Source organism: Dicentrarchus labrax, unplaced genomic scaffold (assembly GCF_905237075.1).
Source record: "Dicentrarchus labrax unplaced genomic scaffold, dlabrax2021, whole genome shotgun sequence".
Classification (NCBI taxonomy): Eukaryota; Metazoa; Chordata; class Actinopteri; family Moronidae; genus Dicentrarchus; species Dicentrarchus labrax.
Window position 1 is genome coordinate 6,624,802 of NW_026136722.1, and position 21,292 is coordinate 6,646,093.

Sequence of the window (21,292 nt, forward strand, 5' to 3'; positions counted from 1 at the left end):
TTTAGTGTAGATTAGTGCATATTATAAGTTAGTAATCAATTAATCACACAATAATCCCACAAAAGTTTTCTTATGCACTATGGTTTGTTCACACAGATAACTGGAAATCAAGTAGAGAGCACTGTGTTTTAAGTAATGATGATTTTGAGTGTTAAGTAGAATAGATTTATATAAGCTCACAAGGATGTTAATGAAGCCATTATGTTTTAAGTTAATATGATTTCATGATAAGCACAAATACAAATACTGTTGATGAAGTAGTAAGCACCATGGTTATTTAGTAAAAGTTTGATTTAATGTGTGGAACATATAGAATGTGTGGTTGTAACACAAGTTTTATTATATTAGAAATGAGCACTGATTATACCAAATGTATGTGTGTGGTTGTAACACAAGTTTTCTTATCATATTATAAAGTTTATAAAGTTTTTAAAAAATACAGTAAAAGACCTCTGTGACATAATCGTGTAAGGAAAAGGTAATAAATGGTTTTTAAAAAATAGAAGTACAGTAAACTAGATTCTAATGGTGTAATCCTGATGAAAGGAGAGTAAAAAAGAAAATGTCATGGCCTACTGGTGTAGGCCATGAAGCCTGTGGGTTCTGTGATAAGAACATAGGCCTGACGGGCCAGGCAAGTAAGACACCAGTAGGATGGAGCGTGGGCAAAACAAAGGCAGGATAATTGGACTGATAAGACAACCACTAGGATGGCGCATGGGCAAAACAAGGGCAAAATATTTGGGACCCACGTACTGGTGAAGATTTAGGGTCTTTCCAGAGTAGAATTTACACCATTATGTCATGGTTGGAAAAGGTAGAAGGTGGGCAGGACATGTGACAGAGGGCAAAAGTATATAAGGAGAAGCTTTGTGAGGATGAATTCAGTCTTTCCATGGATGGCTCGGGCTTTGTTTGTAATAGATAATAAAGCTCTATTCTACTGCCAACTTTGATGAATCCTGGTTGTTATTTTTCCACCTGAAGGAGAATAACTTTTAGACCTAAATTGGACTTAGAAAATTGTATGTTGGACACAATCTTCTGATCAAAAAGAGAACTCATTCTGACCAAGACCCAACAGTAGACAGTAAACAATAGTGCAGAGTGCAAAGGATGCTGAAATAAATATTTACGTGCATGTAGACTTTATGTAACTGCATAAGGTAGGTGGATATGACAGTATATACAGTATGCACAGCATGGGTACATGTGTTTGAATTATTTTATTTATGTTTTTTTTTTTAAAAACCCACTATACAACTTTTAATTTAATTCGTAAAACCTTTATTATATTTATGAAAACCAACAAATGTCAAAATTCTCTCCATTCACCATAGATTAAATTCATCAAAGTTATATACAGCACTGTTTTGTGGCTAAAAAATTCATTGCAGAATTACAGGTATCTCCATTTTGGCAGTCTACAGTAAGTGACTCTCCAACATTATTCATGAGAATAATGAGAGATCATCTTCCTAGAACTCCATAATTGGTGGAATAACCCAGAACCTCAGGTATCTCTTGATTCGTATTAGATATTTATTGAAGATGACAGGTTATGTCATAGTATAAGCCAGAACAGCATTGCCATTATTATTTTTCACATCCTCTACGATTAAATGATTCTATACAGATATAACATGTTATTATAGTTAGGTTAATATAAAAGCATGACTATGTATTTTCATTTCTTGTTGGACACTATTTTACAGTATTTTCAGTATTCTTTTCAGGTCAGTGATGTAAAAACATGAACAAACACTTTTTATTTGCTGATCTCAGTGAGAAGTAACCCAGCACTGCTACTACCGTTTCCACTCCAAAGGTTTTAGGACATGCTACAGTAAACAGACAAAATTATAATCCTTGCATTTACATGATTAAATAACATTCAGTGATTAAATGTAGATCTTAGATAGATAGAATAAAAGGTCTTTATGCTGGTTAAAATATCAGGAAGTTCAGCCATCAGAAACCAGTATCACTAGATATACTGTAGATCCATATTAGCATTCAGCTGTGTTTGGATTGGAAAGCAGTGCTTCCCTGTAGTATATTTTGTCATTGTCAGAGTGTACTTTGTTTCCAACCTGCTTGAGTGCTACATCTGTTTTGCTTATAAAGAGTGCCTGCGTTGGGTCTCTGTGGAGGCCCTGGCACAGAGAACAGTATCTAACTTCATTGTGCTTTTCTCTGGCAAAAAACAACTTGTTTGATGACCGTCATCTGTCAGAGTGCTGCCGTCCCACTTCTCCACATGACTGGCCGAGGCGCTCGTGCTGCCAACCCCGGAGGTTACATCAGAGTTTCCATATTTAAGGCTCAGCCATTCGGACACCTTGGCGCGTGCTCTTTGATAACAAAATGTTCCAACTACTGAGGGAACATCTCCGCCCACTGAAAACAGAAGTTGAATTGTGTAAGTCAAAACAGCAATGACCACTGGTACCTGTATTGATTAAGTTATTCTCACTTAATGGGATTATATTAAACTCACTGCTTGGAATGAAGGCTCCATCCAAGCTAGCGGCCATCTTCACAGGTGGCACAGTTGGTTCCTCGGGTTCTTGTGCTAAAGCTTTCAACATCCGGTCTATCAGCTCCTGCTGCCTACTGTTCCACTGCTCCTCTGTCAGCACTCGCTGCATTCCTTGCTGCACCACTTTCTGGTTGTTGTCTTCAGTGGTGAAGCAGAGGCCATTGTTTTGTGTTATCATGTCAGTAACTTTCCGGAACATCTCTATGACTGGATAACTGTCATGAAAACGATTGCACGTGAGAACGTGGTATCTGTTTCGACACTTTTCCACGAGCCATTTCAGGTCTTGGCCTTCCGTGGCGATGTACTCCTCGATGGACCTGTTATTGAGCCAGTCTTTCCAGGTGAACAGCACCATGCAGTGTCTCCAGACGCTCTCACCAAATGGCCTCAAGAGGTCAACCACTGCTTTGCGGTCTTTCTCTGTAAAGGCTTTAGAAATGGGAACAACCAAGAGAAAAACATGGGGCCCCGGAGCACACATGGAGACACTGCGGAGAACTTCACTTCTGAGCCAGTCGGATGTCATCGTCTCGGTCAACCAGCCTGGCGCCTCAACGGCTGAGATATTTACTCCAGCAACATTTCTTTGATGTTTTACACAGGTCGAGGTTAATCTCTGACCTTGGAATTCCTACACAGAAGTAAACAAACAAAATCCAAACAATTATAGCAATCACACCAGGTTGAATATTTCAGTTTAGGCAGCGTATTGTGTTACCTTCTTCATCCAAGCTGTTTCAAATAGCTCTTCAAAGAGGATCCTGTTTCCAAGCATACTCTTCCCTGACTCTTTTCTCCCCAGAAGTACGACCCTCATGTCTTTGCTTTTATGCCTCTCCCCTGGAAAGGAGTTTTTCATCATATAAAAGGTAAATTACCAAATTAATCATAAACAATATGAGAATGTATTATTTGATTACCTCTGAACAACTCTCTTAATATTCTTTCTTGTCTTTGAGTCATCTGTCTGATCCTTATAGCCATCTTGTCTGTGACCTCTTTCCTTGCTTCCAACTGTTGTGCACGGCCCAGGTCAACTTCATAATAAGGATCTTTGTTTCCCGCCCACATCTCTTCAACCTTCTCGAGGAGCTCCGTTACCTGCGTCTCATCGCCGTGGTTCGTGTTGTCCAGGACATGATACATGTTCCCACACTTGTCCATGAGCCACTGCAGACCTTCCTCACTCTCTATGCGCTCTTCCACAGTCTTCACTCCCAGCCAGTCACCTCTGGTGAACAGAACGATCGTGTGCTTCCAGACTTCATCCTTGAACAAACTCATGTGCTCCTGGACTGCTCTCTGGTATGATGCGTTGAATGCGGATGCCAGGCCGACCACCAGGAGCACTGCATGGGGTCCCGGAGGGCACTGATGCATGCTGTTCTCTATTTCAAGTTTATCCATCTCACAGGTGTCCTGAAGGCTTTGATTGTAGAACCAGCCAGGGGAATCTACCACTGTGAGCTGCCTGTCTGCCACCATGCTGTGGCCTATTTCACAGTACTCTGTTGCTCTTGTGTGACGAAAAGTAAATGCTTCTTTTTTCAGGATTGTGTTGCCTGCCGAGCTCTTGGCCGACCATTGTGCCCCAACCATCACTATTCTTAAATGAGTTGGGGGTGTTATGCCACCTATACAGAATGCATAAATTATCTCCCCAAACAAATCAACAACACACACACTGAAAATGTGAGACAATCGTCTAATCAAAATGTCAGAGCATAGAATAAATAAGGTGTTTATGTGCGGTAAATCACACAGTTCTCACAAAGAACTTCACTCACTAATTAATGTGAAGGGTTAATATGCTGCTGTATCTCTACAGGAATAACTCAGCTGGAATAGTTCCATTTTTTGGAAATGTTCAATTTTAATGTGTTTTACTTTGCTAACTTTGTTTCTAACGGCTGGAAAAGAAGGCAAGGTGAATTATTTCATTAGTATTTGTTTTAATTTCTCCAGCAGTACATAAGTATAAGTATAATAAGTGTTTTTTGTTGTAGAAAATGTAGGTCTGAAGATAAGCTGTTTAAGTTGGTTCTAGAGCTAGTCGACAAGTCACAGAGGCTGATATCAACCTATTGGTTTATAACAAGAAACAATAGGGTTTTAGGATATTTAGAAACAGTTCCACTATTTCCTAATTTGTCCCGAGAGCACTAAGTGTAAATTGTTTAGAGCAATATAAAATATAAATGAATGGTGTCTTAAAGCCCACATGCATGGTTGTATGCATGACACAATAATGAAAACTGAGCTAAAATGTTTTTAAAAGTAATATGTGACTCACCTTCAATCAATGCTCTGAGTTTCTTTCTCTTTGTCTGCACTTCAGCAACCCTCTTTGATGCCCTTTCAACCAGCGCTTCCATCTCCTCTCTCAGAGCATTCCCATCAGCACTATCAACAGAATAGTGACTACCAGCATTTTCTGCAATCATTTCATCTATTTTGTTGAACAGCAGTGTGACTTGAGTGCTATCCTGACTGTCTCTGACATTGAGAACATGTCTGCGGTTTCCACATTGTTTAAGAGCCCACTGCAAGTCTGACCACAAACTGATTTCATATTCCAATTGTTCACGACTGTATGGACTATCTACCGTAAACAGCACAATGGTGTGATGAAACACTGCTTCATGGAAGAGTTTCAAGTGCTCCTTTAATGATACTTTGAAGATCTTAGGAAACATAATACCAATAGGAATGACTAGTAGAAAGGCTTGAGGCCCCGGGGGACACAGATGGACACTGTTCCTGATCTCCATCTGATCCAGCACTGGGGTGTTTCCCAGTGGGTAGTGCCACCACCAGCCTGGAGTATCAACCACAGCGACTTGTCTGCCATGGACCTCCTTCTGCTTCACAACACTCTGGGCAGTTCTTCTGTTGGTGTCAAAAACACTTTCACCCAGTATGATGTTGCCAGTTGCACTCTTATTACTGGAATTGCCATTTAGTTCTCTCCCACCTATTAACACAATCCTCAACCCTGGAGAGTGGTGACTTTGTCCTGTAAGAGAGATACAATATTCCTTACATAAATATATAAAACAATAAAAGTGTCCCTTCTGCAGAATCAACCGATGAATTGATCTTCATATCTGAATGGCAGGAGTGGCTCAGTAATCACTTTCAAGTCTGTATCCCTGTATAGTTTTAGTAAGGTGTACCTAATAATGTGAGTGTATGACACAAAACAATGTCACTGTAACAGTATACAAAGGACATCTTTAGCCGGGAAAAGCTGCTTTGATTAACTACTAAATGTCAGCTGGAAGTCTCACAAACCAGTGACTTGATCTTCTACAGACATACAGCAAAATAAATACTGTTAGATCAAGGAGAAATAGAAGAAATAGAAAATGTATTCCTGTAAATTTCAATTCAGATGTTTAACTAACTAAAAGCCTAAGTAGGTATAGAGACAACCAATTAGCTTCAGTTATAGGTGCTAATTGCATTACTTTAACAAAATAAATGACATAAATACTTTATTCTAGTCACTGTGGTGTCCTGCCTAAGCAATTACACAAGATGCAGGAGGGGCATTATTGGCTAAAGTGTATGAGGAGTCAACTTACCAGAGGTGGAAACAGCATGTAGATTATCCATTGTTTCTATATACACTATTGAGACTTCTGCCTCCAGTTGGTAACCATATTAGTGATAAGAAAGATAAGTATTAAATGGCCAAATCAACAGCAGTCTGTAGCAATATCAGATACACAGTTTGTGAATACCGAACTAGGTCTGGAACAAAAGTTGTAAAAACAGGAAGCGCAACTTTTACAGCACATGTGACCATGTTACATAACTCGGAGGTATTCCCTAACGTAACTGAGAAACATACAGGATATGTTGTTGCAGTATTGTGTATATGGTGTGGCCTGTTACTTTGGACTTACCTCTAAAAAGGGTTTTCTAAAACATGATGATTTTTAAAAGGTGATGCTTTGAGAAAAAAAAAACCCAAACAAATCTACTGCCCCACTCAAGGTTGACTGGGCTCCTCAACTGAGTTCTCTTTTGAGTAATACAAACAGTTATTGGCACTGTTGACACTTACACACTTCTCAGGTGAAACAATGAGCAAACACATTTTCAGAGAAGCAACCCAGAGTTACTGTGCGTTCATGTATAGACAGAATCATACATACATACATACATACATTTTTTGTTTCATCTGACCATAAAACAGAAGACCAAAAGTCTTCTTTGTCCAGATAAGCATTTACAAAAGGCCAAGCAGGCTTTTGTGTGCCTTTTCTGGAGAAATGGCATCCTCCTTGGTCTGCGTCCGTGGAACCCAGCAGTGTGCAGTGTCCGTTGGACTGTCGGCCTTGAGACGTTGCCACCAGCAGAGCCCAGATTCACCAGGATGGCCTTGGTGGTGATCCTTGGATTATTTTTCACCTCTCTCACTATCCTCCTGGCCAGCACAGGTGTCACTTTTGGCTTCCTACCACATCCTCTGAGATTTCCCACAGTGCGGAACATTTTGTATTCTTTAATAATACTTTGCACTGTAACCACTGGAACTTGAAAACATTTAGATATGGCCTTATAGCCCTTTCCTGACTTGTGAGCAGCCACAATACACAGCCGCAGGTCATCAGTGAGCTCCTTTGTCTTAGCCATGACTGTCCACAAACCAACTGCAGAGAGCTGCTGTTTTTCACCTGTTGAGTTGATTAAAACAGCTTTTCCCATTGAATCAGTGTAATTTGGATGCTTAGAAACAGCTTGGAATATTTGGAATGGTATAGAACTTTGGATTTTCCTAAAGACTGTGACAGTTTGTAAAGGGTATGAATAATTTTGGACATGCCACTTTTTGTTCAAATGTAAGTAAAAGCTGAGGAATATATTTTTCCACAATGATGCCTCTTGTACATCATCTTATTATCTTTTGGGAGAAGCCTGTGTCATTTCCGGTCAAAAAAACACAACTTGCTGGTTGAATAAAATAACTTTAATTCAAAATTTGCCAGGGGTATGAATCATTTCGGGCTTGACTGTATCTGTGTGAAAGAACTATCATTACATTTTTTAAATGGTTCTCAAATGTGAGGATCACTGATTTTCTCTGTTCAGTATAAAATGCCTATTTTAGGCTTTAGGTTTTGGACTGTCGGACAAAATAAGACATTTGAGCTCAGGAAAATAGGGGTAGGCACTTTTAATAGATCAAATGATTATTTGATTAATCGAGAAAATAGTGGCCAGATAAATAGACAGTTAAATAATTCTTAGTTGCACCAACAATAAAAACAATCACAACAATTAGTTTTATAGACAGATGCTCACTTTACAAGCAGTTTCATTATACAGAACTTAACATAGATAATATTAATAATAATAATACACCAACTTCAATATTCATATTACTAATCAGCCTATAAACTATAATACTATTGCTACTACTACTACTACTACTAATAATAATAATATTAATAATAATAATAATAATACACCAACTTCAATATTCATATTACTAATCAGCCTATAAACTATAATACTATTGCTACTACTACTACTACTACTAATAATAATAATATTAATAATAATAATAATAATAATACACCAACTTCAATATTCATATTACTAATCAGCCTATAAACTATAATATTATTGCTACTACTACTACTACTACTAATAATAATAATATTAATAATAATAATAATAATAATACACCAACTTAAATATGTATAGTAGTAATAAGCCTATAAACTATAATACTACTACTACTACTACTACTACTACTAATAATAATAATAATAATAATAATAATAATAATAATACACCAACTTAAATATTCATATGACTAATCAGCCTATAAACTATAATATTATTGCTACCACTACTACTACTACTACTACTAATAATAATAATAATACACCAACTTAAATATGTATGGTAGTAATCAGCCTATAAACTATAATATTATTGCGACTATTACTACTACTACTACTACTACTACTACTAATAATAATAATAATAATACTAATAATAATAATAAAAGAAGATCAAATTCATAAAAGTAATAAAGAAATATAAATAATAAATAAGTGCAGCATCAACTATCAAATTCCACAAAACCCAAAAATTCACATTTATAAAAACAAATATTCTTGTAAAGTCCATGTGTTAAATGTATAGTGACAAAGCATTTCATATTTGTGTTGGTAAGAGCACCGTGTTGAATTGGTTGAACTGGTGCAGCCGGTAGAGGTAGCTGTCACTTATTCCTCCCCGGGAAAGGCGACACTTCGACGCCATCTTTGTTATGGGCGTTCCACGTCCGGCGATGACGGAGGCACATTCTCTCTCCTGTGATTGGTTGAATCCGGTCATGCCAAAGGTCACGTATATTTGGCGCTCTTCAGTCTTGACCAGTCTGGCGCGTTTTTGAAAGTCAGTCAGGAAACATGTATTTTGAATCCCTACTCGGAACAGTTTGGAGAACGACCGCGTTATAACTATTTTTTCTCACGTTGTTGTTCACACAGTCGCGGCCGACGTGGAAAATGTTTGCGCCTGTTTGGGGACGCTGCGAGGAGCCGAGCTGCTCGGAGAGTAGCATCTAGCAGACTCTTGCTAGCCTGTTGTTTTTTTTTTTGTTTGTTTGTTTTTACAGTTACATTTTGTATGTGTGGTGGCAACGAACAGCTGTCCACCTCACACGATGAGCTTTGCCTCTGTTGTTCATTCACACATACGGGGAAGTGAATAAGAAAAGGCAAGAAGTGTCCGAGGTCGCAGCAAGTTAACCGGTTCAACTTTAATCGGTGAGTTGTTTTTCCTGGATCTTTGTTATCCTGGTTGAACACAGACTGGAAGAGCAACTGGGCGCCATGTCAGGAATACTATGCCTTCCCATGTTCCCTTACCCTAGAGGAAATTATATTTATATGTGGTATATTAACATTTTATACTGACTTTGTTTCACCAGAACTCATAACTTTATCCATAGTATGGCTCTAATGCTGTTTGACTCTGTTGTTGTACAGGACTTTCTCATGTTTACAGTGTCAACACATATGGTAGCGGCTGATTTTGAGAACAATGTTATTGATGGGTTTCTGCTGCATTGTTGTGGTTTCAACTTTAGTGTTGAAACATTAAATGTTATTGGAAAAAAGTAAGGTTAAAGTGATTATTAGCTGGTTCTGAAAGAGCATTGTGTTACTTATCCTGTCATCCTTGAAGACAATTGTTATGGAGCTTTTACCTTTTACAATAGTAATTAAAAGATGGTGAATGTGATGAAGCTGGAATTGATCCGGTGGTCTATGTGCATAAACATTTTATCTTTTGCTTCAGGTCTCTTCAAACTATGGCTGGTGTTGTTGCTATGGCAGCTGTCATTGAGGACTTTGACACCCAGGTTTCTATGACACTGATTGATGCTATACAAAGCAGGCAGTATTTGTCTTTATTCATTCTTATGTGTTCTCATGTTTGATTAACTTCGTCTCTCCTTTTACAGCCATGCAAGAAATCTCGCAAAGATGGTGGCAGTCCCGTTGTCAAGACAATCACAAACTATTTCTCTCCCGTGTCCAAACCTGCGGAGAAACCCTTTTCTCCTCCTCGCTCCAACAACATCATGGACTACTTTAGCCGGAAGGCACCGTCCTCTAAAGAAAAGACCAGCTCACCGGAGCAGTCGAAAGAGAACTGTCAGACGTCTCAGCTTGAAGAAAAACACACCAGCCCAGAGGCAGCAGTGAAACAGCCATCTCAAAAACGGGGTAGGAAGGCCAGCAAAGCCGCGAGGAAACTTGTGGAAGCTGATGCTGTTAGCTCCACAGCAGAGGAGAGCTGCCTCATTGTAGAGGAACCACATGATAGCAGAGACTCGGCAGCAGACGCAGTCAGCAGCTGTGTTGTTCTTGGCAGTGATACAGCAGCCCTATTGGCCCGGGTTAGTGCTGAGGCTTGTGTCAATGCGGGAGAATCAGAGAGGAATATCACTGAGACGATGATTAAGAAAGATGACCATCATGAAGATGTTTCCAAATCTAGGAACAATATCAAACTCAAACCAGAACTCTACTGTATTGAATTATCTCCAATTGTACCTTCAAAGGATAAAGCAAAACAGGTCAAAACTGTTGCACGAAATGCTAGAAAGAAGCGGCTGCTGGAGGCAAAACATTCAGAACCAGAGGAGAAAGAAATGGAGAGCTGCTTGTGTGACGTTAGTATGGAGGTCAATGTGGATGAGGCCTCTCAGTTAAACAGCAGCACAGTCACAGTCTCCTTTGAGGAATTTGTGCGGAGTCAGAGCCAGGACAGGGGTGAAGAGGACAAAGAAGATGAAAGTGGAATCACAACGGAGGCAGCCGAAGGAATGGACACTGATCAGTTGAACATCCCTAAAGCTGAAGAAATTGTAGGTTCTGGGGAGCCACCTCTTCAAATCTCACCCCGAACTGTCACCATCCAGGCTGAAGTGCACGTCTCACCCAAACAGGAAGCCAAGGCGGTGGGAAAGGTGGCTTCTATCTTCAACAGGAGAAAAGGTGCGATGAGCCCTGCAGAGGTAGTATCGCCTCCTCACATAGAGGCTGGACACCAACTTCCTTCTAGCTCTCTGACGGTCAAGCGTAAATCCAATGTGGTTCTTCAAGAGGAAGATCTAGAGCTGGCTGTGCTCGAGAGTGATTCCATGCCCAAGTGCAGTGTGACGGAGAGGAAGCAGTTCATGGCTGCCTTCAAGCAGCCCAGTCTGGATGGGTCCAAAACCAAGCCTGGTAAGAGTCAGGGCAAGCAGAAGCAAACTGAAGAGAAGGTTTTGGATGAGGCAGACAAAGTTGCTGAAGAGGACACTGTAACTCCACCCGCTGTTGAGGAAGTTCCTGCGGCCTCTGAGGAAAACAAAGTAGCTAAAAAGAAACCAGGAAGAAAAGGCAGAAAGAAAGCTAAAGTAGAAAATGAGGCGGTCCCCACCCCACCAGCTGCTGCTCCTGTGGAAGAATCAGTTGAGGTTGATGATAAAAGAGAGGAGCCTCCCATAACCTCAACCCCCTCCATCCCTGCAGTGAGGAGGTCCAGAAGAGAGGCTGTAGTCCGGCAAGCCTCCGAGGACACCCCAACAACTCGTAACAGAAAAACCAGTAAACATGAGGCAAAGGATGCTGCTGCTGATGCTGCTGCTGATGCTGCTGCTGCTGCTGCTGCTGATGCTGATGCTGATGATTTACCTACTGATGACCCTGCAAAGATGTCCACCCCGAAGATATCCAAGTCCAGACACGGAGTCTTCATAGCAGAGATGGTGTGCCCTCCTGACACAAAACAAAGTCCAATCAGGTGACGCATGCATATAAAGGATGTTATACTATTGCACTTTGTATGGAAAACAAATGGAAGCATTTATACACTCAGTCGGGTTATTAGGTGTACCTATCAGTCTAATATAAAAACAGCCTTTATGAAGGTTATAATGTTGAACAGTGCTTATCTTATTTCGCCTACCCTCACTGATATAACTGGAGTGTTTCCTGTCAGTAAACCACACAGTTTTAATTCAAAAGCACCACAAACTACGTTCTCCAAAATTATTATTGCAAGACGGTTATATTAGACTGCATAAGAGTTTAACTAGGTGTACCTAATAAACTGGAAACTGACTGTATGTATGTGTTAAGGTTCTTCCTAATGTCGTCTTTGTTTTTTCTTTTTAATTAGGATTAAATTTACAAGAGTCCATAAAAATGTCTCCAAGAACAAGGCTGAAAGTGGAAGTGACGTAAACAATCCTTTGGCTACTAAAGTAAGTATGATATTTATTACAAATTCAATTTGATAAGCTGGGTTACTGATTTAACAAAAAGCATACCGAAACATCATAATTATGGGCAGAAGATAATAAATACTCTATATCTTTTTCAGACATCAAATGAGTCTAAAAAAAGGAAGCAGGCAAAGAAGTTGTTGGAGAAAGCTAAAGTAATTCAACAGAGTAAAAAGGCTGCTGTCGCGGAGAAGGGCACCTTAAGGCGTTCCTCACGAGCCGAGGCCTCCACCAAGAAGAGCTATTGTGAAGATGAGGTACAGGTAATAGTAATATCATTTATTATAATAAAGGCTCACCTCCACAATACATCACAAAAAATGAATGGCAAATTAAAACCTAATTTCTGTAATTCACTATTTTGTGGTTTGTTTTGTCAGGATTCTGTCATCTGCCTGGAGGAGGACCAGACAGCCCCAGAAAAGAGTAAAAGCCAGAAGTCTTTACGCAGTTTAAATGATGTTCTGGGAAAAGCAGCACCTGTTGGCAAAGAGACCAAGGCTGTCTCAGGTAGTCTGTCCCACCAATCACCATTTACTGTGAAGCATTTTGTTGAAATCTCCTCTAAAAGGTGCTGTATTGTCTTTCTCACAGGCTCCAAAGTGGCCTCGCTGGGCCAAGAGAAGACTGCTCGAAAGGCGTCAACGGTGATTTCCATCTTTGATGAGAGCAGCAATGACGGCTCTGAAAACTCCCAGGATGATGAGCAGTTCAAGGCTCGAAGAGAGTTCTTGAAGAGCGGTCTGCCCGAGTCCTTTAGGAAACAGATAGCCAAAACAGCTGCCACCAAGGAGGCATACTCCCTCTCCTGTTCCTCCTTTCAACCAGTTACACACACAAAGCAACCACCAAACGGTAAGCTGCTCCTTCATTGAAATACAGAGGAAACTTTACAAGCTACACAGCAGTTCATAAAAAAATGAGCCATTGTGCATAATGAGTAACTTTTACTTTTGCTAATAGTTTTGTACTTTGATTTATTAGGGTCAGTTAAATAATTTTGCTTTTTAGTATTATGGAGGAGTGGTAGCTAAAGATAAATGAAGAGGAACCCAGTAAGAGAACCCCGTAAAACTTGTTTTTGTTGTGCTCTGACAGATTGCCCTCTTTGGAGTCTACTGTGGCCTGAGTCACCATTACTGTGTCACCTGAATGAGATTTGGTGCCGGACCTCCAGCCCACTTCCATCTGTCAGTGGCTCCCTTTGTGTGAAGACAGAACCAGCCCGTAGAACCTTTTGTAAATCGGTATGTTCAAATGACTGTAATGACTTTTATTCTCTTAGTATGGGATGTCACAGTACCAGAAATATAGTAGTCAATACCAATACCAGTGGAATTCCACGATTATTGATACCATGACAAATATGTCCCAATCAAGTTTTTTTGCCCCTTATCCCCATGTAATATTGAGTATCTGCTGATAACGAGTCCTGATCCAATAATTAGTTTATAAACAGATACATCGTCTTCTTGAGGATTTAGTTACATGTTTAGCAGAATTATTATATTTCAGAAGACATTGTTCGAGCTTATAGCTGCTAGTCTGCCAGGATAGCTCTGTTGTATTTTTAAAGGCTTTTAAAGAGAAACTCCACATAAATGTTTGTGTCTGTCCAATTTGACTCAATATTTAATAGTATTTTTCCTTTCTGAAGGGTTCTGGCTGGAGGCCCGAGATCTCTGAAAATATCCGTCAGCTTCTAATGGAGGAGATCAGCACCACCAACCCTTCATTCCCTGTTCAGATGTTCATCACTCGCTTCCATAAGAGACGCACTGATCACCAGCAGCAGTGCACAGCCTCAGGTCAGTCTGACTGCACCGAAAGGGTAGATCTGTTGTATAGAGTCAATCATTTGGGACTACCTTACGTCATGAAAGTTTTATTTAAAAATATTTAAAAAATGTGTTGTGTGGCCCTACTCAGAGGAGGGCCGCCTACCTCCCCAGCCTCTGCTTTTAGGGAGTCTGTGAAACCGCTGCACTTATTCAGAGTTGATTCTATTTTTTGCTTACCCTCTGCTTAGTATTTTGGCACAACGGTTCAGACTCCTGCTTTTGATTGCTGTACAAGCACCACCGGACTTATTCACACACACTGACACACACACATATATATACCTGATAGTTAGCCTCTCTGAGCTGTTATTTAGCTATAACACAGCTGATAGCTTAGCTGTAACGCAGAAACTTTAACAAAGGGTTGTGAGTGTGCTTCTAGTGACTGTAAAAGCTCTAGTGGACTCAGCAGTTGCTCACAGCTGATTAGTTCTGTCTACCAGTTCACTGTGGCCAGTTTAAAATAATGTTTATAAACAATTTAAGCCAAAATAGAGACCAAAATAAAGCATAAAACCAAACTAATTCTCAACATCTATTGCATGTTGCGCTTACTAGAACCAGAGGCTGCAACCAGAGTCACAAACGCCATACTGCCAGCAGAACCAGTAGGAGGGAAGAGGAAGAGGATGAGGATGGAAGATGAAGGAGAAATGACAGCAAAGGTGGCAAAGAAGCAACGGGCCAACTGTTCAGAAGAGAAAATTTCTACGCCTGAGCCAACAAAAAGAGGAGGCCGTACAAGACAATCTAAGAGATCAAGGCCGGAGACTCCCATCCCGTCTGAAGATGACTGTGTGATTGTGCAGGATGAGTTGCCTTTGGGAGAGGGCACTGGAACAAAAGGTGAGGTAACAAAATTTGAGTCCCCCAACCTGTATTATAACACTTTATGAACTGTGGGATGAATAAACATTATAAATAAACAATAAAAATGAGCTCCCCAACTGTTTTTACACTAGTGTGTTTGAAACTTATCTTAAACTTAGCTGATTGGCTCTGATATTCATGAGTGGACAAACTAGAATAGATCTGCTGTCATTGACTCCACCACAACAATGTATAATTATCTTAAAAGCCAGCCACGAGAAGAAGACACACCTACCAAACTGTCTTGACAACTAACATACAGTATACATCGTCTCAATGTAACAGATCATTTGTGCCCCAACATGTTTGTTGAATCCATCCAGTTGGTGTCTGTAAACGTCCTTGGCTCTTACACATTTTGTCACACAGCAAATATTTAAAGCGTCAAACTCAGTCTTCAGTTTGTCCTACAGATGTGGTGAAGGAGGACGTGTTATGGACAGACAAATATCAGCCCCAGCACTCCAGCGACATCATAGGCAACGCTGCCTCAGTGAGGAGGCTGCACAGGTGAGGAACTAAACCTGCTTTTAATTTGGCTGCACCTGTATAAAAATATAATGAAGTGCATTTGCTATATACTGTATCTCTTAAATGGTATTTAAGTTGTACATTGTTATTATTTTTGCACAGCTGGCTAAAGGAATGGAAACTCCGTGCCGACCGAGAAGAGAGAAAAAAGCAGACAGACAAGAAACCAGAGGAAGGCAGCAATGGTGAGATTAGAAAACTTCTATTCTTCTATTGGCTTGGTGTGTGTGTATGTTTGTTGTGACTGCATGGTGGCTTTTTGTGTCCAGACTCGGACTGGGACTGTGGAGAAGAGGACTCTCAGGATGGAGAGGACATGCTGTGTAATACAATGCTCATCACAGGACCCACTGGGATTGGAAAGACTGCTGCAGTCTATGCCTGTGCCCAAGAGCTGGGCTTCAAGGTACAGAAGCTTGAAGGTACACAACTGTGACACTTCTAGGAGTGAGCGTTTCCTAACATCCCTCTGGTCTCTCAAGGTGTTTGAGGTGAATGCTTCATCTCAGCGGAGTGGCCGTCTTATTCTGTCCCAGCTGAAGGAAGCCACTCAGTCACACCAGGTGGACAGTCAGGGGGTCAACGCCCACAAACCCACCTACTTCAACAGTTATGGCACAAGCACCAGCGCCGGCACTCTCAGGCCTGGATCCTCTCCCAGTATGTATAGAGCTGACATTGAGAGCACTGTTTTTAATAAGTTGTTTGCTTGTGAATCTGTTTTAGGCAAATGTTTTAGGTTTTTGGATTTGTACACATAGGAAAATTCATTGTTGATTTGTTTTCTTCATCTTCCAGGAAAGGTTAACTCTCCTCGTAGAGTAGTTTCCTCTCCCAGGAAACATCCTCAGTCCCCAAGAGGTGCTAAAAGAGGAGTCCTAGCTCCCACCTCTTTAGCTAACTTCTTCAAAATGGGTCGATCCACCAACAAAGAGACACCGAACACTAAGAAGAATGAACAAACTGGTAAATACACCTTCACTGTGTCAGTTGTTTACTTATATGACAATGTTAACCTTCATGAAAGGTTTTTATAAGTAGTTTTCAATAGTAAGTATTTTGCTTTTTTCCCCCCTCTCGCTCATCTCTTTATATAGCTGCTTCCAAGAAAGTCCCAAAAGCAAATGAGTGTACCAGTAAGCATAAAGACCCTGCAGTCAAATCCCCAACACCTACCACCCCTAAAGTGAAAAACAACGAAGAGCAGAGCAAGAAGACAGCCATCTCGCTTATCCTGTTTGAAGAAGTGGATGTTATTTTTGATGATGACTCAGGATTTCTAGCTGCCATCAAGACATTTATGACCACTACCAAGAGGCCAGTCATCCTCACTACCAGTGGTGAGTCGAAGGACAAAAGTCAAAGGCAATATCTTGCAGTTTGTTCTGTGTTGGTCGTATTTATTTTATACCCTGTGTCTGGCCCTTTAAATTTAATTAAAATCTTCTATTTTCTGTAGATCCTGCTTTCAGCACCATGTTTGATGGGAACTTTGAAGAGATCAACTTCAAAACACCATCACTGGTGAGTGGATGATTTCTGAACATATACATTTCATTATTAGCTCTTATTGAACGAATGAGTTGTAGCTTGATCTTGTGATGCTCATCAAGTAAAAGAGATCAGTTATCAGAAGTACATTTTTGTTCATTAGTCAGTTTCTCAGTTTTCCTTTTCTCCCTGGTACAGTTGGACATGAGCAGCTCCCTGCAGCTGTTGTGTCTGGCAGAGGACATGAGGACCGACCCGTTGGACATCAGTTCTCTGCTCAGACTCAACGGCTGTGACATCCGGCAGAGTTTACTGCAGCTGCAGTTCTGGACTCGCAGTGGAGGAGGTCGCTCTACAACCAGGCCGTTTACGCACACTGACAAAAATGGTAAGGAGGTGAAACATTTATAACCTTGTCAAAAAAGTGGTTCTGCTTTCTTTATATTTTTTTATGTTTTGTAGATCAGTAACTAGCTATATTTAGTTGAGAAACACATTTAACAGCAAACCATTTCTTTGCTGTTGTCATTCCTTCCTTTATTTCATCCTGTCCAGATTACTCGAACTCTAACTATATTCTGCATTCAATTCATCCAAAATGCAGCTGCTCAGCTTTTGACTGGAACTGTGAAAAGAGAACACATTACCCCAATTTTAGCGCTCCTTCTCTGGCTTTGCGATGACCTTGCATTTTCTGTCATGGCACCTAGAAAATGGAATGAATTGCCATTAACAAGCTCCATCAGCATCACTTCATAACTGCATTTTAAATATATCATCTTATGTCGTTTTTGTGTCTCCTAGATGTTATTATATTTTTTTATGTTATCTGGTTTTACTTTTTACTGTATAATTGTATTACTGTCTCGTGTCATTTATTAAATAACTGTTATTATTAACCTATAACCTAATAATATTTCCTCCTCAATCCTTTTAAAAGCTCAACTAAGGCCAGAAACTCATGAAGAGGCAACTGGCATGTCTGTGTGTGCAGCGACTGCCCCATCCGCTCTCCCTCCCTGCGATACCGGCTGCACTGAGAGCATGCTGGGACTGCTGAATATTGAACCCGAGAGAGACATTTGGGAGCTGCTCAGGGTAAACTCTTCATTTGCCACATACACTCACTCAATGTATGTGAGTTAGTTTTTTCTCTGTTGATTCACATTGTGCTTGATTTAATTGACCGGATACATGTTGTCAACAGAGCCGGAGTGCAGTGGAGGAGGCGTTATGTGGGGAGCTGCTGGTGAACAGCAGGCGGCGAGGAGTGGACTTGCTTTATTCCAACATGGAAACACTCTTACCTCTACCACTCACACAACTGACTACCTCAACCTACAAACCAGAGCAGTCTGTTTCTGTGTCACAAGACCATCCTTCTGTTAAGCCACAAGAGCTGCAGTCCACCTGCCTGAATGACATGCTGCTGTCCCATCCCGGGTTATTGCACAATGCAGTGTCAGTGGGTTGCTCAGATGATGGCAGTCCAGTTAAAATGTCCAGCCGGATGAGGAAGAACAAGAGGCGGCACTGTCTACCTGACCAGGATGGACTGCACTCTGACTCTGACTCAGAAGACAGTTTTCTATCTCTCTGCAAGCCTCCTTGGGCAGAGGAGGAAGTCAAAGAGAGTTTAGTTTTAAAAACAGTAAAGAGGAAGCCACTAACTCCCGAGGAGCGGGTAAAGAGTCTCCCAGTCTCCCAGTGTCTAGAATCAATAGCTGACTTTTTGGACAACATGTCCTACATGGACTCTTCTTTGCTCGTTCGTCCAGAAGGGGCTGACAATCAGAGAACATCGGTAGTTGGAGCAGTGGTGAAAGATGGGATGACGGATGAGTCGAGGGTTGAGACTGACGGAGGGAGCTGGGTAAGAGGAGAGCGCTTCTTGGAGATCCCGGCCGCTGTGGAGGCGATGAGCTTCCATAACTGTCGGGTTTCAGTGGAGAACGCGTGGGACAAAGCCCAACAACTGGAAGGGGAGCTGGGAAAGGAGGCTAGAGCTGAACTCACCCTTCCTGTGGCTGCTCATCGTGAAGGTTACAGCTTCACTCAGGACAGCCCCTGTCAACCACAGTGAGTCTTACTATTCTTTCTTTACACGATGTTGTCATCTTTTGTACAATATATACTGTGACCAGTTTAGCCAGAGTTCAACCAGTTTGTGAGTAGTGTGTATTGATGTGTTCCAGGCTGGTCCAGCGGAGGAGAGAAGTGATGGACAGTCTGATGTTCAGGGGAGTGTTTGGTACTCTGGGCAACAGACCAGCGGCTGCTCTGGACTATTTGCCAGCCCTCCGCACCATCTGCAGATCAGAGCAACTTAAGGAGCAGGGCAAAGTTAAACGAAGGTGAACATACAGAAACCATAGTTAGATTCATTTCACTTAGTTTCACTTGGCCAGCTGCATCAGGTCTGGGTTTAAAGGCCCTGTTTATATCACAAGTGCACAACTTTAAGCATGTTCTTTCACACCTGGCATTAAAATGCGTCTCCACCAGCATCTCGTGTGACCACTTGTGATTGGATCTCACTTCCCCACTGTAAATGCAAATAAACACAATATGGCTGAACCCCACTCAGACATTTGTGTCCTATACTACGGTCCTTTTGGCTGTTAATTGCATATATCTGACTATTTGTTCCTCTTTTTTTTTCAGCTCAGAGACTAAAACTTCTATATCAGCCTGAGTTGCATGTTTTACCTGCACTGTTAGCCCTGCAGGAGAGATGCTCCGTGGTGGCTGAGATTTTGTAACTGATTTTTACGAGCACAACACACCCTTTTTTCTGTGTGGAAATCGGATGTTTTCACATCACAGATTACAAAGAACGGCATTAATGCCAGAGACGGTAAACTTGTGCGTCCTGCACATTAATGCCAGATATAAACAGAACGTTTGGTGCATTCACACCTGTACTTGGAGTTGTCCACTTGTTAGATCAGATCACCCTAGATGCATAATAATGCCAGGCCTGAACAGGGCCAAAGTGGCCAGGAAGTGCCTTTCTTGACAGGCTACCAGTAGATGACTCATATAATGATGTAAGTTCTGCTTGTTTTAACACCAAGCGCATATGACTCACAGGCTACATATAGAAGTGTCAATTGAGTTGTAATTGTTTGCAAGACTTGGTGCATGCATGCAATTCATACAAACGCAACCAAGTCTGTTAAATGGGTCAGAGAAAACTGAGCTGTGTGTTTTCTTTCCCCCCCTCCAGGTTCCTGCACTACCTAGATGCGATCCACCTGGGTGTTGAAAAGAGCACTCTACAGCACCTTGCTGAAGACTTCCCCTAAAACCACAGATGAGATGAGACGTGTCCTCATAATCACACACAGGCCTTAAACAAATATTGCCCTTTGAGTGGTCACAGTTTTAAGGGCCGTACATTTTTGGCTCTTAAACTGGAAGGAGCCCATTTAAAGGCTGGGCTGTGGCACAAGAACGAATAGTCGTGCAGCATAAATCAGTGTTGCCTTTTGTGTCTTTGTGGTCCTGACCTCAGCACGAGATAAGGTTCCTAACCCTCTGTGTGGAAGTTTACGCATATATGTGAAGGGCGCACAGCTAAATAACCTCAAATGTGCTCTGATTCAGCACATTTTCTTTGGTGCTTTCAAAGAATGCACTAAAGATAACTACTTTATATGATGGAGTGTATCTTTTTTTTTTGTACAGTAGTGTTTTATACTTTTGAAGCTTAATTTTTCAATTTGCTTTGCATCTTGTGAAGTGTTTTTATCAAGTAGAAATTGCTTTTGAGGAGCAAATGTGTATCATTAATGATTTGTAAGAGATTAACGTATAAAATAGAATTTGCTTCTGTATTTGTAAAGGCTGTGTATAAATTCTCCACTCAAAGTACTGTTAATGCACCCAGGATCTTGTTTCATTGTTCATAAAAGGCAGACAGCTTTTAAATGTCACTTTCACATTTATCACAAAGATTTTTTTGATTATTATTTTTTTTTATGTGGGTTTTTCTTCCCCAGCCTTAAATGTGTACACATTATTCACAGTGGGTTTTGTTGTGACCAAATAAAGGTTTATCACAACCAAATAAATAAACTGTCTCACCATTTATGTGCTTCATTTCCAGCATAATACACTGTCTGACCTCAGTGTGTGTAACAGTGTTACATTTCACAGTAACAATTGTAAATACTTTTACTCACATGACACAGTGGCTGGACT

General features: G+C 40.8%; 2 protein-coding genes across 3 annotated transcripts; one reads left to right on the forward strand and one right to left on the reverse strand.

Moving 5' to 3' along the window:
- Nucleotides 1–1,524: 1,524 nt before the first annotated feature.
- On the reverse strand, nt 1,525–6,329 carry LOC127356343 (GTPase IMAP family member 8). The gene is made up of 6 exons (XM_051388014.1): nt 6,133–6,329; nt 4,839–5,561; nt 3,466–4,179; nt 3,264–3,385; nt 2,501–3,176; nt 1,525–2,400 (listed from the first exon to the last, which is right to left on the reverse strand). The coding sequence occupies exons 1-6, from the start codon at nt 6,161–6,163 to the stop codon at nt 2,120–2,122; spliced, it is 2,547 nt and encodes an 848-aa protein (XP_051243974.1). The 5' UTR covers nt 6,164–6,329; the 3' UTR covers nt 1,525–2,119.
- Nucleotides 6,330–8,922: 2,593 nt separating this feature from the next.
- On the forward strand, nt 8,923–21,166 carry atad5a (ATPase family AAA domain containing 5a). 2 transcript variants are annotated; one of them, XM_051388039.1, is made up of 22 exons: nt 8,923–9,339; nt 9,875–9,938; nt 10,041–11,869; nt 12,248–12,332; nt 12,452–12,616; nt 12,734–12,863; nt 12,948–13,208; nt 13,452–13,600; nt 14,011–14,161; nt 14,753–15,040; nt 15,478–15,574; nt 15,698–15,780; nt 15,865–16,001; nt 16,078–16,255; nt 16,394–16,561; nt 16,693–16,935; nt 17,055–17,119; nt 17,285–17,474; nt 18,027–18,184; nt 18,294–19,165; nt 19,282–19,440; nt 20,316–21,166. In XM_051388039.1, the coding sequence occupies exons 2-22, from the start codon at nt 9,888–9,890 to the stop codon at nt 20,392–20,394; spliced, it is 5,538 nt and encodes a 1,845-aa protein (XP_051243999.1). In that variant the 5' UTR covers nt 8,923–9,339; nt 9,875–9,887; the 3' UTR covers nt 20,395–21,166. The 2 variants fall into 2 exon arrangements, with proteins under 2 accessions (XP_051243999.1, XP_051244000.1); XM_051388040.1 differs by having other exon boundaries at nt 12,452–12,610.
- The last annotated feature ends 126 nt before the right edge of the window (nt 21,167–21,292 follow it).

Excerpts from the sequence above, each read along its gene's own strand:
- LOC127356343 (XM_051388014.1), bottom strand. The coding sequence starts at position 6,163 with ATGGATAATCTACATGCTGTTTCCACCTCTG. Across the intron at positions 4,180-4,838 it reads ACTCAGAGCATTGATTGAAG|GTGGCATAACACCCCCAACT; the intron begins GTGAGTCACATA and ends CATTCTGTATAG. Across the intron at positions 2,401-2,500 it reads TGGAGCCTTCATTCCAAGCA|TGGGCGGAGATGTTCCCTCA; the intron begins GTGAGTTTAATA and ends TTCTGTTTTCAG.
- atad5a (XM_051388039.1), top strand. The coding sequence starts at position 9,888 with ATGGCTGGTGTTGTTGCTATGGCAGCTGTCATTGAGGACTTTGACACC. Across the intron at positions 11,870-12,247 it reads ACAAAACAAAGTCCAATCAG|GATTAAATTTACAAGAGTCC; the intron begins GTGACGCATGCA and ends CTTTTTAATTAG. Across the intron at positions 14,162-14,752 it reads GCAGCAGTGCACAGCCTCAG|AACCAGAGGCTGCAACCAGA; the intron begins GTCAGTCTGACT and ends TGCGCTTACTAG.